General features: G+C 37.7%; 3 protein-coding genes across 6 annotated transcripts in view; 2 read left to right on the top strand and 1 right to left on the bottom strand.

The window, feature by feature from the left end:
- Positions 1-14604, top strand: part of RB195_014678 (uncharacterized protein) — a gene marked incomplete at both ends in the record, with an annotated part of 45592 nt that overhangs the window by 14548 nt on the left and 16440 nt on the right. For 2 of the 4 annotated variants that reach the window (XM_064205050.1, XM_064205049.1), the window contains 12 exons: positions 552-633; positions 910-940; positions 999-1011; positions 11772-11823; positions 11888-11916; positions 12246-12303; positions 12736-12816; positions 12883-12977; positions 13039-13155; positions 13353-13458; positions 13605-13754; positions 13817-13991. In XM_064205050.1, the coding sequence (XP_064060928.1) occupies positions 552-633; positions 910-940; positions 999-1011; positions 11772-11823; positions 11888-11916; positions 12246-12303; positions 12736-12816; positions 12883-12977; positions 13039-13155; positions 13353-13458; positions 13605-13754; positions 13817-13991 (989 nt within the window). Of the gene's footprint in view, positions 1-551; positions 634-909; positions 1012-11771; positions 11824-11887; positions 11917-12245; positions 12304-12735; positions 12817-12882; positions 12978-13038; positions 13156-13352; positions 13459-13604; positions 13755-13816; positions 13992-14604 lie in introns of those variants that run through there. The other 2 variants (XM_064205047.1, XM_064205048.1) reach the window with 2 other exon arrangements.
- RB195_014680 (uncharacterized protein) lies at positions 9739-10073 on the top strand (the record flags this gene model as incomplete). Its single annotated transcript, XM_064205052.1, has 2 exons — positions 9739-9793; positions 9913-10073. 2 exons carry the CDS (start codon positions 9739-9741, stop codon positions 10071-10073), a joined length of 216 nt encoding a protein of 71 aa, XP_064060932.1.
- Positions 11526-11792, bottom strand: RB195_014679 (uncharacterized protein; the record flags this gene model as incomplete). The annotated part of the gene is made up of 1 exon (XM_064205051.1): positions 11526-11792. The coding sequence occupies one exon, from the start codon at positions 11790-11792 to the stop codon at positions 11526-11528; it is 267 nt and encodes an 88-aa protein (XP_064060931.1).

Here is a 14604-nt window from a genome sequence, read left to right as displayed (position 1 = left end):
TCTGCTTCGTTTCAAGTTACGGTTAGTTGCAAGTTACAAAATTGCGGTGTCTGGACTCTGATCTTGAGCTGATCTGCCTAATGCACTATAGTTTCCTCGAAAAATTCAAAGAAACATTCTTGTCGGAGAAGAAGCGGATAATTTCTCCCGTATAATCCAATAGTGAAGTGATACATGAATGGTCTACCAGAATCATTACTTACCTTTCATCGGAACCATGGTCCAACCGGTCTTCTAAGTGAGCTGCAACTCGACAACGGCGACCCGAGGAGGTTCCTCTACGCATAACGAATACACTAGCTTAAACACTGCTTCTTATTTTACAGAAACATTCTTACATCTGTAATTTCGGATGCGATGGACTTAAATTATCGGGATATAACCCTGATACTCACATATCTGCAATTTATAGGATGCTATTCATATTTACATAAGAAAGGGGTTACTGGTGTTTTGGTCTGCGGAATGAGCAGAAATGCAGCTAACAGCAATGCATTTGAAATATGTGTTTGGATTTGGAAATCATCAGTTGTTCGCGAGTATCATTGCAGGCTTCAATTTGGACTCGTATTCTTCGCCTTTTCTATTCTCGCCGCAATTTGTCTTAGCCTTGGAAATCGCAGTGAAGGAGAGGTTTGTACAACGCGTTTGACCTTTTAAAATTCTTTTCCATTGCTGTGATTTATTATCCATTCTTCTGATGTTAGTGATGTTCATGGACATCATTAAGCGTCTGTATTTTTTGAAATACTGCACTCTCATTGTAATCCTTAATGGCTTTTCTTTTGCCGTCTTCTCTTTTTCGAATGTTTTTCTTTTGCTGTGCCACACTGTCTTCACCTTTCTAATGGGAATTCAACATCTTTAGAATGTCAAGAAATGTGAAAATGCTGTTACAACTTCTTCTAGATGTCTGCTTACTCCGTATTCAATCCTAACTGTGAACGCTTACTTGGACAAATGACTGCTGAACACTTTGAAAGAGATGTGTTAAGAAGGCGAATTGATTAGGTGGGTTTCCGATGCCGTTTTTCAACGACCCTTTGAGATGCGCTTTTTTCCTACTGTTTCATGTAGTTATAAATCAGACTTTCTGATTTTTATAGTGTTCCTTCTTATTCCTCTCATTATTGTTTCCTTCTCTGTAAGTCTGTTTTTGTTATAGTCGAATATCATCCATATTTAGCATTAAGTGTTGTAGTTATCATTAAAAGAACTTTTTTTTTTAATTTTGCACCGCTCACTATGAACGTTAGCCATGTTATGGACAGTTTTAAGGTGTGAGTGAAGTTGTAAAGATGAGCAGAGGCCTTTTGTTGTTTCTGTCGATGAGAAATTCATGTCGGCGAGCATAGAAGACTCACTTTTCGACTTTTCTGTGATGGAGTGTGAGAATAATTGTTGAGTGTTCATGATACACAGTTAAGACCTGACAAATTCTTCTGTTGTCCAGCTACATTTTATTTACTTCGTGTTCTCATATTTTCTTTCTTTATTTATTTGGCTTCGATATTAGAAAGGTCGCTTTTCTATCCCAAGTCTTGTCTTCGTATCATTATCGTCATATTTTCGCTGCTTTTGACAGCCATCGCTTTTTTGAGAGGTAACAATACATATTAGTGTATTGATTCGGCTGCCATATGCCCTCTAAATAATTCCAGCAGTGTTTTTAGAGCCAATCACACTTCATCATCACATCATGTCAACAAGTCAATTGGTATGCATGACTGTGATGATAGCTATATAACAGCGCTGAGTTATTCTTAGCAATGCGTTGCTTATTGCTTCAATTTGCAAAGAAGTGCTTCAATGTATTAAACCGGTTTGATCGGGTGCCGTGAGCATTGTGAATATCAAAAGTTGGGCCGCAGAAATGCATAGGGTATTGTGGAAGAGGTCTTTTTTCAATCTTTGAATTCTTTTCAGAAGAAATAGTGCGAGTTTCTCCCTGCTCCTTATTGTGATTTTTTTTGTGGAGCTTTATAAATTGCAACATATTTTCTCCTTGAAAGTCCTTGAACGTAAACTTCTGTTTGTTGTCTGTTTATCCTATTTCTATTTTAATAAGTCTTAATTTGTTTGTGGCGTTCAGGTCCAATCTATCCCTAATTAACATTTCGAAATTCTATTACCATTTAGTTCAGTTTCATTTCTTTTTTTGCTCTTCCTCTTTCTTGCTATACAAGCGCAAATTTACCACAAGAAAATGTGGAAATTCTCACACGTCCACTCAGCGGATCTTTTTTTCGACCTACTGTAGCTATTAAAATGCTTTTAGTACTAGTTACACAGTGTTACACTATGTTCTGACATGTGTTTCTTGTTAGAAGGACGGGTTGTTTGCAAAGTCTCTTGTGTTATGCACTCTGTCAGTTTCGGCACTTCTGTTCCGTATGCTTGCGGTTATTTGTTTATTTTTAAATCGAGAATCTTTCTAGTGAAGGGTTGTAAAAGAAGTCTTCATTACTAGGGTTGCAGAAAAGCTTTACAGTCAAGTAGGCGTTGAAAGTTGTTGTCAAATTCTTGATTTTTTAAATGAGTCGTGATGAAACGAAAAATTTCTGCCTGATTTTGAACTTTTGTTCTTTTTTCTAATTGAGCGACCAAAAAAGGAAGGAAAACCGAAAAATTGATCTCTCTTCACTGTTCTGCAACATTACACTCGTTTATATTTGATTTCATCGTTGCAGATAACTTTTGACTCATCCGTAATATATCCGCAAGTTAGGAAAAAGTGGGCATAACACTAGACACGTTAAGATTTCATCGGTTTGCTGTGGATTGCACGTAGCTTTTCTCTTTGTTCATTGGGAAGAATTTGCAAATATCAGTTTTATCTTGATTGACATATCTTACCCAAGCAAATAGTTGCAGCACAGTATATCTTTCTCCATATTGGGGACGAGAAGACATTTTTCACTTCTGCAATTGAAACATATCTTGTGAAATACCGAAATGTTTATTCATTTCCCACCAGATGTAAATAACTGTGAATGTAGGGAACCGGAGCAAATGTTCCAAATATTCATTTTCATGTATTTAATTCATAGTTTGAAGATTTACGGAGAAGATTAAAGATGAGATCTCCGATAATTTCTTCAACTATCCGTGCGTAATGCAGTTATCACATAAAATAAGCTTCTCCTTCCTGTCTGATCTGGTTAGGTTTGGTTTGGTTCTTAGTTCGAAGTGTTTGCTTCACTTTCTTATGCTTTCTGAAAAAAACATTTTATGATAATTGTAATTCAGCAATATTTTACTCGTGTGCCTTCGCCTGCGGAAATTCTCTTAGTTGAAGATTTTTGAATTGAAGATTTTCTCTTTACATTCTATTACTTCCTTGTTTGCATCTGCTACTAGTTGAAATTTCCCGTGACTCGTGTAGTAAGGGTGTAGCCACGAACCCACGACGTGATGTAGTGTTTGATCGCGCATCACTCAGCCGTGCATAAAGATCCTCTCCGATGCCGTCTATTGATTCTATGGTCTCGTTCTGGAGTTGGAAATTTCACCCTGAATTCTTCTTGGTACTGGTCCTAACGCTGTAATTAAATGCAATTAACGAACAATTCACTTCTGGTATTCTTTCGCACTTTGGTCCACCCCAGGTTTTCGCCCTTGCTCTTGTGAATTAGTTCCCATTGTATAGTGTTCATATCATAGCCTTTCGATTGTTCATGTGAATAGAATGATTGCAATTTTGAAACGGCGCACAATGGTTGCCGCCACTGCCGCGTGACGCGGGTTAAATGACGTGGAAGTGAGATTATTGTGCTCACGAGGTGCTCCTTTTTTACGGAAAGTGTTTAAAAACCAAGTTAGCAGAGACAAGATAAGCAGTTTGCAGTTGACAGTGTTTTAAATTTCCGAATGCGGGAGGCTGATAATATTGTTGATCCATATTCATTTTCCATTAATATTTTCAACGATGGGGATTGTAGTGAAGCCAAGAAATTTCCTATGATAAACCACTGGTTATCGAGTGATCATCTTCTGAAAATGCCGGATAATTTACACAAAAGTTTAACAGCGTAATTGATATGGAAAAGCGCGAATCTGTACTGTTTGCTGGTCATTTATTATATCCAATATTTTTTTTGCTGTTAAAGAGTTGGTTTAATACTCGTCATTAAATTATTTTCATCACAAATCCTCAAAATAATTCAACTAATTCGTAAATACATTATCGCTTGAAATGGGACTTTTTGTAAAGTTGAAGGAATAGTCTCTGAAATGTGGTTGCTCTGTAAATTGATTGTAGCCTAAATTTTCATCTTAAGTAGGTTTTTTGAAGATTAATCTGTTCTTTTTGTGAGAATCATTTGCATCCTTGTGCTCTTTGCTTCCTTTCGTTATCTCCGTTTTCTCCTTGATTGCGACGTCGTTTCAAGATTTAGAGCACCCAAGAGATGCGAGTTGGACCGAGTTTTTAGAGAAAAAATTCCCTCACACATTTTCTTTCGTGTCTTTACTTCCTACGTCACTGTTGTTCCAGAAATTTCAGCAGATTCTCGGCTTAAGAAACTGATTTTTCTTCACAGTAGAGTTCAAGCTCATACTGTGCTGTAATTTTATACAAAGACTGTTCTTGTGTTTTTCAAATCATACTTTTTCAGATTAAGGTTTTTTCTCTCAACTTTGAACCAGTCCCGTTTTCTTCTTCCACTGTTTTATTTTGTGCACTTATTTTCTGAGTCTTTCCTCATATATTTCCCAACATGAGAACTTTGCATTCGATTTTCTTCCGAGGTCCGTGTTTACCCAAATCGTTTCCGCCGTTTAGTAAACGGCAGTGCGCTAAACACAACGCCACCTAATAGTCACATTAGCTACGTGCTGTCTTCTATGTTGGTAGAAGTTCTTTGACGTATCTGCGTATATATCTATCTATCATTCTGTTGTACAAACGATGGTGTTGTTCACAAAAAATCAGCTAGCGACAGCTTAACATTGGTTCTCTTGACAAAAAGTTTTTTGTTCTTCATTGGTTTACACTTCAGTTGCTGGATTTTGCTTCTCGCATACCTCCATCCTCCGTTAGTGGAGCTGTGCCATTTCTATGCAAAAAATCTGGCGAAAGTACTCATAAATCCAGGATGTCGTAACTATGGGAGCACTGGGAGCGCCGCGTTCGTGCTTTTTGTGATATTGTTCGCTGGCTATGGGGACGAGTGCGGCTCACTTTTTGCCCTCATTCGGCGATCGAATTCCATCCAATGGCTTTTTGAGCAGTTATTCTAGCCTCTTTGGAGCTTTCTCGGTTTTTTTCGCATTCGGAAACAATCGTTTGAATCATATGTAGCGACTACGGCTATATGCATATCATGGTTCCCGGTTATAATCTCTTCTGTCCTCTTGGTATTAAGGTGTTTTCGCATTGAATCTGCGTAGAGGATTGGCTTAGAGATGCCATGACGTAAGATGACGTCCATGCACATCCACATCGAAAAGGTATGGATGAAAGAAGACGTCATTAGTTTCTTTTAGCTGTATCTTAAAATGTTGTTTGGCGAAATGTGTTAAGCTGTCAGTGAGTAATTAACTGAAGCATTGTTTTAAAGGCATCACCCCACGAATCTGAGGTGGTGAAGATTTCAGGTGGAGTATTCGTATACGGGATGGGAGACTACGGAGAGGAAGGTGATTCCGTCCATTTCTTCCTAATTGCCGTAAAAAACGGCCCGGAAGATGCGGCGCCGCACAAGACTGGCGCGCTCCAATCGAACCTCTTGTACAAAATGGTGCGCCAAAACGAATGAAGCCGTATCTTCCGGGCCGTTTTTTACGGCAATTAGGAAGAAATGGACGGAATCACCCCCCTCTCCGTAGTCTCCCATCCTGTATACGAATACTCCACCTGAAATCTGCACCACCTCGGATTCGTGGAGTGATGCCTTTAACCTGTTCCTATGCATAGCTGAATTCCACCGTAGCAGTTTTTATTCGACACAGCATGCATCACATCTGCATTTCTCTCTGTGTGTGTTTTTTTTTATCTGAAGAAGTCATGTCGCATTTTATGTGCTTAGCGCACGACCGCCAGGCACTTGAGCGGGGGAATCCCATCATGATTCGTAAGATTTCAACAGCAGTATTTGGCTCAAGATCTCAAGAATATTTAAAATACTACACTTCACAAAAAATAAACAATTTTGTTGCGGGGGATACTAAGCTCGAGTGAGACAAAATCTTATGAGAAGACCAGCATATGATTTGTCAAGTTACATTATATAAGTTCTTTTGGTGGGCTTTTACCATTGTAGAATGTTCTGTTCAAGTGTCAGTAGCATAGGTGTTCCAAAGAAGTTTCAAAGTTTTTTAGTTCTGGAACCCCTAATAGAAGTTAGGTTCTACTAATTCCTTCCACAAGGTCTCCTTTAAGTCATCTCTTTACGCTTTTCTTAACATAATTTAAACAAATTAAAAATCTTGAAGAAAGTGATTAATAACTTTCTTCGGGTCTTTTGTGCTACTAGGTGTCATCTTAAAATGTGCGCCTCTGTGAATTTATTGCATCCTCGAACTCAGTTGCAATAGATTTGTAATCCGGATTTGCGGTCTTTAAGTACATTGGGCGATAGTCCTTTATAGTGTTGATCAAGATACACATTTTCTTTCAAAAATGTTCGCTTCTAAATGTTTATCCTCTTTTGTTTTTGTTTGGACGTAAGTGTTACAAAAATTGTTTTGAAATAGGTTCAATCAGTAGTAGATTCACACACGTAATATCTTGTTAGCTTAACTCTCAGTACTTAATTATGGGTTGCTATTAATAGGTTGTTTCGTTAACAGTGAAGGTGAAAACATTAGCTTCTTCTACTACATATATGATCTCGAGTCTCCATTAAACTGAGGACTGTTACTAGTTTTCGATGTATTGCACTCCTCTTCGGTTCACTTTTGCTTTCTCAAAATCTCGAAGAATATGACTCCATGAAGTGATATTTGTTCGAAGTTTATCTCTCACCACTTTTCATACAATGACTGCCATATCTATATAGAAAATTGTATCCGCTGCTGTTGCCTTGTATGTGTTTGCATACAGAGGCACTGAGGTGACGGAAGTCCCGGCCGAAGTTGTTTGGTGAGTCTATATTCAGGCTCTGAAGAAAATTCCTCCTTCTTTGCGATGGAGTAGCAGATAGCATTCACCCGTTATAGCCGCATGTGTTTGTTATCTAAGGTAGCGTTTGCCCGCTTTGAGATTTTCCGCAATCACGGTTCACGTCATCTTCAGCAGGACTATTCCCCACTTCAATTGTTCTTTCTTTTTATTATTTTTCCCCTTGAATGCTTATCATTTTCTGTATTGCTTATCTTTTACTCCTATAAAAGCAATTACTTTTTTTGTTTAAATATCATAGCTCATACACAACTCACAAGGCATCTGCTTGTTTTCCCGTTCGTGTTCCAACAAGTCCCCTGCAATAAATTTCCAAATTCAGATGAGATCCTATCCTATTTTTTCTTTTCTTTGTTCACGCTTATACTGTTTTCATTATAATAGCGAAGCAGCTAAATTGCGTGCAGACACACTTCAGGTGTTCTTTTATTGTAGTCAGCACCTAGCTGAGTTTAGTAAAACTTTGCACAATGAAACAGCATGTAAAGATAAAGTTAATGAGCAAAAAATTGATCGAGCTAGGTACATAACTTTACGTATTCTGAATATGACGTTAATGGAAGGTTAAGAAGAGCTGGTGATTGGGAAGTATCTGAATATGATTTCTCTTCTTTTTTTATTTTCATATTTTTGAAGACTTGCTCCATGGAATGATAGGACAGCAACAGGTACTGAATTCTGAAGTAGTTCTGATAGTTATAAATTTTTTGGATGTTTCATGTAACGCGCTTGATTTTCGTCTGATTATTCTTCATATTCTGGTACAAAGTATGAAATATGTCTTCTTGCTTCATGCTGAAACGAACAGCTGACACTTCTTTATGAGAACTCATGCATTGTTCATGGCAAATTCATGCACTTGCAGAGAGCGCCTCCGCTCCTTATAACGGCGGAATAATTTCGTTGAGGTAATATTCAAATAGTGGCATCTATAAATTCAGATGGGTGTAAGACATCTTTGTAGAAAATCTCAGGTAGAACACTAAGAACTGCATTTTCAGTGCTAATACGCATTCATCGCCGATAAGTGCTTTTCGATTCGCTCCCATTTGTAATAGGATCTCATTTAAAGTGCAAGAAGTGTCAGTGAGAATAGTCGCAGAGATAGGAAACTAGAACACTCCTCAATACTGATTCTTGTTGTGCGAGAGTTGCTTGATTAATGCCGGATAACATCCTTTTTCTTTTGTGGTCAGTTTTCGTCTCCTCATGCGTTTATTTCGCTATTCTTGAGACAACCTAAGAACCATTCATTCCCTTTTTTTGAAGTGTTTTGTTGGTATTTTTTCTTCCAACTTTTGAGAGATGAAAGAATATAGTTTTACATTTGTTTCAAAGTAAAAGGGTCTAGGATTTCTGCAAGGAAGACTGTTCATAAGACTTCGCCTGCTTTAGCTCAAAATAACAAGTCCCACTGTTCAATTTCTTCTATCGACAGTTGCAGGTTTGAAATAGTCGAGAAACGATACCATTCAATATGTTTGCAGGACAATGCTGTTGTTGTCCCAGCATAGGCTTATATGAAAGGATGTTCCAATTGAAGGATAGGGTTACGCGCTGAGATTGCTATGAACGAATGTTATTTTTCCAGATTGAGATAGTTTTGGAGCAAGGCTTAGCCATGGCTTTCCCTTTTCTTGCACTATCATGGGATGTTTGATTTATAGCGACAGGCAAAAATAGGGGTTCCTTTATGGATTTCAAGACTTTTGAGAATATTCATATCTCTATAGCTTGATGTTGATAGCATGCAGTTGTTTATGATGATAGTCGACACATTTCTGACACTTTTTCGAATTAGCTTAGTTAGAAATGATTATAGTTAGTTTATATTATGTTATATAATCTCGAAGATGAATTATTGATTAGTTTTCATTTGTTCGAATAAGTTCCTTTCTGGCCCTTGCCCTCCGTTTTTGCTCTTTGTTCCTCTTTGTATTTTTCGCGTGGACAGCCGAATTTTCGTATTCTTGAGTTTGTGTACAGGAAAATTTTTATGGCGTTTTGAATTGTTTTCGAATTTATTTCTTTTTATTCCGTGCAAAGTGTCAGCTGCCATGAGTTCATCAAAAATTATTCTTTTAAAAACAAACTGACACAGAGTGGTTGACCTAGGGAGTTTTTGTGCAAAACGTCTTGCTCATGTCTTAAAATTACAACTGAATTCTTTTACTCCATTACACCGTAGTACCCCCGTGCACGTTTGTGCATTTGTGAGCTGTACTGATACAGCTACGCATGTTTTGAACGGTTCTTTTTTCGAGTAGATTCTAGATTGACAAGAGAGTTCGGAGTCTTGTGAGTGAAAGGTTATTTTCCAAGAAGTTCGTAGTTGATCCCAGAGATGCCGCTTCCTTTGTGCTCTCGCACTATCGATCTGCAAAATAAACTGCTATTCAAAAAATCAAACTAGAAATTGTTGCTCCATTGCTTCCAACTGATTCGAGAAGTTTCATTTTAAAAGGCGAAAAAAGCCAAGAAGATTTCTCAGTTATGCAATTTTCTTTGTGTAAAACATTCAATAATAATCGTGCTACTTGGCACAGCTTGTTGCACTTTAAAGTGCACGTTTCATGCTTGGTAGATCTTGATTTATTCATGCAGTTCGTTGCGGAATGTGTCAAAAACGAGAGGAGTGGTACGAGGTTTCCGAGAAGCTTTTGAAGCTAGGTTCGTGACAGACATTTTTCTCTTTTCATGGTACACCTCTTTCTTACATTTGAAGAACGACTTTGTGTAGTTAAATAGACTTTGTAGTATTATTGAAAAACTAATTCTGATACTTATAGTGGTTAAGTCGAAGGAAGTTGTTAAGGCTACCGGGGATTTTACTGAGGGTAGACTTGTTCATGTTAATCCGATTGATTTGGCGGAGAATTCATCAAAAGGTAGTCGAAGGGAGGTGGCAAAGCCAGCAGAAGAAGGTGGAAAATATGCGGATATCGTATAGAACGGAAATTAGCGGAAAATCAGTTTGTCTTTTTTTGCCTCGTCTTATTCTCCTAGTGGAAGACGCCTCAGTTCGACGCCGAAGCTGCGAAAATGCCCATACAAAATTTTTGTTATTGAACATTTTTCTTTTGTGACTAGTTTTCATTTTTCCTTGCTGTGGCATGTTTTGAAGTGTAAACGATTTCAATGGAAACAAGGGTAGTTTGTGAAGATTAGAGAGTTCCAGCGGAAACATTTATTCCGTCGTAGCATTTATCAACGTGAACGAGCAGTGGAGTTTAGGAGAATAGGCTTTTCATCACCAAAGTGTTGAAATGGATTTAGTGATCGAAGACGAAGAAGACTACTATACCAAAATTGCTTATCTGATAGTTTTTCTTCTTCTCATCAATGAATCCTCAATGAAGCAAGCATCTCTAATTTCAAACGTTATGCCGGAATACAACCAATTCTCAAGACTTTATTCTCTGATAACGACAGGTTTTTTTTTTTAAATGAATTATTGTTGCATTTACTCTGGTATGAAGTAGAGTTGTAAGACAAATTGCTGAGCTATCGGAATTTTTAGTTTGTGCTCTTTGTGTTTTACTTTGAAAAGAAGACGGAGTTGTCGAGAGGTTGTGACATTAAAGGTGTTTAATTCATCGCCTCAATTTTTTTTTTTTGTTTTCAAGGACTTCAGTTATGTTACTGACACCTTCTTATGCTTCTGTTCATCTTTTATTCAATGTCAACTCTCCTTGTTTTAAATAGTAGAAATTTTACGTAAGCTCCATTTCCGGTCCGTTCCTGTTGGTGCAATCAATTGCAGTGGGCGGAGATAAGCTGAGGGCACAGCTGATTCGAAAATTGTGAGCGACAGTAGGGATGAGGTTTTCCTTGTTCCTGTCTACCAACCTTTCCTCTGTATGCTGGTTGAGGTTTAGTAGAGAATAGATTTTGCTGTCATATTTCTCTTCCCTTAGAAGGAACATTAGAATTTGACATTTGACATTAAGGGAATTTTTTTCTGATACTTTGATGCAAAATGATTTGATGCAAAACAGTTTTCGAATGGGTTAGTTAGTGCGGCTAACAGCTAATCGCTAAAACGTAGGGCTTCGTATTCGCAGAAGAGTTATAAAATTCGCAAAATGACTTCTTATCATGATTCTTTTGATGTTTTATCTCTCAGAAAATTGGTGTTCTAGAACGAAAATAAATTGTAAAGAAGTTGTTGGAACGGAAAGACAGTTGAATCATTTATTGTTGATGTTTTTATTTTCATAATGCTTCTGCGATAACTCAGTCAAAAAAATCTTGGAAGTTAGTAGAAATTCGTTTGAAATGTCTCATAGTGCACTTTGTCACCGCACGTGATTATCCGACTTATTCGCATCCGTTTCGAGAGCGTTAACGAGACCGTAATTTCAATTAATAGGACTGACTCTGTTTCTAACCACTTTTTCTACTACTTCTCACTTCTACTTTTCTCGCGATATTCACTTTCCAATGCAGCTTTGACCTTTGCTCCAGAAAATTCCAAGAATATTTGTAACAATGGTACAGATGTCACATTATAAATCTTCAAATTCGAACAGGACGAATTATGTGCGGCGGGAAAGCTTTCAGCTTCATTATTAATTTTGCTTCTAGTCACGTATTGTTCACCGTTGCTGTCCCAGTCTTCCACAGCTGGAAATGTGCTTGTTTTCAGCCTCGTCACAACCAGGATCATTGGTGTTCCTCGAGTCTTGTTGTGCTGGCTGGTTGAAGGCACAATTTATCGCTCGGCCACAAAATAAAACCGACAAAACATTGCAAATCCCCTAGGAAGAAGACGCCATTTGTCGATTCTCCCTGTTGGTGATTGCCATCTTTTGTTTCTTGTGAATATTTCCCCAGAAATCTCGTCCTTTTTTCTTCAGTTCTCATTGTTGATTGCGCGCTTAACTTGATGTGTTGTTATGAGCTCATACTATTGTTCTTTTATGGGGTAATTTGACGGTTATTCTCTGTGACATGCATTATTGTTATGACGAAAACATAATACTATAGAAGCATATTTATTGTACAAAATAAAATCATTAGTTTCAACTTCTCATTGTCTACTCATTCGGCTTTCTATAGCAGCGGTTATTGCTTGTTTTTGTTTCTGTCGTTACATCTTTTCATTAGTTTTAGTTTTTAGATCTTTCTTATCCATGGATGAATCTCACAGTTTGTTACTTAATGAGGAAGCGTTAAGGGTGAGTTGACAGTTGACAGCTGATTGTTTTCTTTTTTGCGGACTATTTTTTTCGATATGACTTCGAAATATTGACTTCGAAACGTTTTTCAATAGTTTTATGGCATTTAGAGAACTTAAAATTTTTCCACTTCTGGATTTTTCTTCGATGCACATGTTTTCACTCCACCGAATTCATAAATATTTATTCACTATTCGTAACTCTTCATTTTTTGTAGGCTGTATTCTTCTTTTGTCGTCTTTTGTTACAGCACGGTTTTCTCCTTAAAACTTAAAACTTCGAACTAATTAAAACGAAAAAATCTCCCATTTACCGATGAGGCTGTTTCCGGGCTTCATTGTACTTTTTCTTCTTCTCATTTCCTTAGTTATTACCTGAAGATGAGAGACATTCTCTGCCTAATCTTGAAATCTACATAGGAATGCTTTACAGCAATGTCCGGATGCGAAAAAACCGGTCTTTCTCTATGAATGGCTGCGATATTTGGATCGGATTTTACCAGTAACTCAAAGAGTAGGATCCGATTATTTCCATGAAATTGCTGAATTCTTCGAATTCTTCATTTTTTTCTTCTTTCAGTCGGACCTGAAGTCTATACAACCACAATTAGTACAGCAGTTGTTATCACGTGTAACGTCCATAAATGGACCGCCGATACGATATTTGCTTGCCAGGTGAATTCTTATTCCTCTTTACCTACTCAACATGCGGGACCGAATCGAAATCAGTTTATAGATGTTTGGCACGAATATATCTCATTGGTGACAGCTCAACTTTTGGTGACACACTGAATCTATGCAATGATACATTGAAGATCAAAGATGATTCACCGAGCCAACTTCCCGCGAAACTGTCAGTTCTGTTCTTTTCTTCCTCATTTTCGTTGTTTCTGTAGAATCCTTTTTAGCACCTCCTCAGTAGTTCTTCCCGTTTAGTATTTGTAGACAATTTTTTTTTTCAATGTTGTGGTGGTGCTTTTTTGCATTTTGACAGTAGAATAGCGCAGTGAACTGGAATCACACAAATTGCTCCCTGAACCTGGGTTTTAGTGCTGCGCTCGCCTGTATTGCTTCGTTCTATGAAACTATGGGAAGATGTGGATCAAGTTTTGTGGATACCTTTCCTATAATGGTTAAGTGGCTGAAAATCGCTGAGGTAAACAGCACATCGATTTTTCTTCTTAGCAATTTTCTTTTTCTTTGATTGATGTAAAAAGAAAACATGAAGGAATTTTCCATATTTTTTTTTCATTTGATAATACGTTGTTGGACAGAGTTTTTCATTTGGGTTTTCATATTCAGTCTCAAGGACGTGCTGAAATTCTCATGACTTTGTCAAGTATGGTAAGCGGACTTGGCTCTGGCGCTTCGAATTTCCACAAAGACGTCTACAAAGCTGCGAAAGCACACCTGGCCGATCGTGTAATGCCTGTGCGGACGGCAGCATTACAAGTACAAATGTTTTGAGTTATCTTTATTGTTGAGTTTGCTTATCACATTACATATATTTACAGTGTTTAACGGCTCTGGTACCAGTGTATCCACCTTTATATTCAACAGAGCTTGAGGCCGTTGTAACTCTTTGTACGAAAGCCCTTGATGGTTCGAATTATGAGACAAGACTGGCAGTAGCAAAGTTACTGGGTGTCCTTCTAGCGACAACATTACAACCTCCTCCACCACCTATCGGTGAGTTTTTATTTTATCTTTAAGATTTCCACGTTCATTCTGCTATTTTTTATTGTAAGATTCTGGCGTTTATCTTTCCTCTCTTTGAGATCAATTTCGCAATCTTTCCTTTCTTTCAGTACGACTTCGATGTAGCATAATGAAATACTTGAGCAAATCTTCTTTTATTTTTTTTTCTCGACCAATCGAGTTCGAATCTAATTTCTATCTCATTACTCATTCTAGAAGATAGAATTGTTTTAGATCCGACTTGAAAGAGTTGTTTTGCCGCGGCCTCGGTGTATTGTTTTCTGTGTTTGGGGGGTTGTGAACGCAATCAGAGCAACGTTGCTTCTTTTCCAATTCTAGGAATGTGTCTGGAGTTGTTCTCTCATTTCCCATGACAAGACCCAGAGATCAAAAGTTTTGTAATGGTTTTAACCACAGCACCTCTTTTTGAAGGAATTGGATTTTGGAAGCGAAAACGTTGCCATAACACTGAATTGTGGTTTGTCTAATTTTCCAAATGTAATGTGAGAAACAGTATAAATGAATGGATACGAGCGTTTCAGAGCGAGGAAGCAAAAAACATAGGGTCCACTCTAGTTTGAACAGGGAAAGGACAGTTATTGGT

Source organism: Necator americanus, chromosome V (genome assembly GCF_031761385.1).
Source record: "Necator americanus strain Aroian chromosome V, whole genome shotgun sequence".
Lineage (NCBI taxonomy): Eukaryota > Metazoa > Nematoda > Chromadorea > Rhabditida > Ancylostomatidae > Necator > Necator americanus.
Note: the sequence above shows the minus strand (reverse complement) of the source record. Positions and strands in the feature narration are given on the sequence as shown.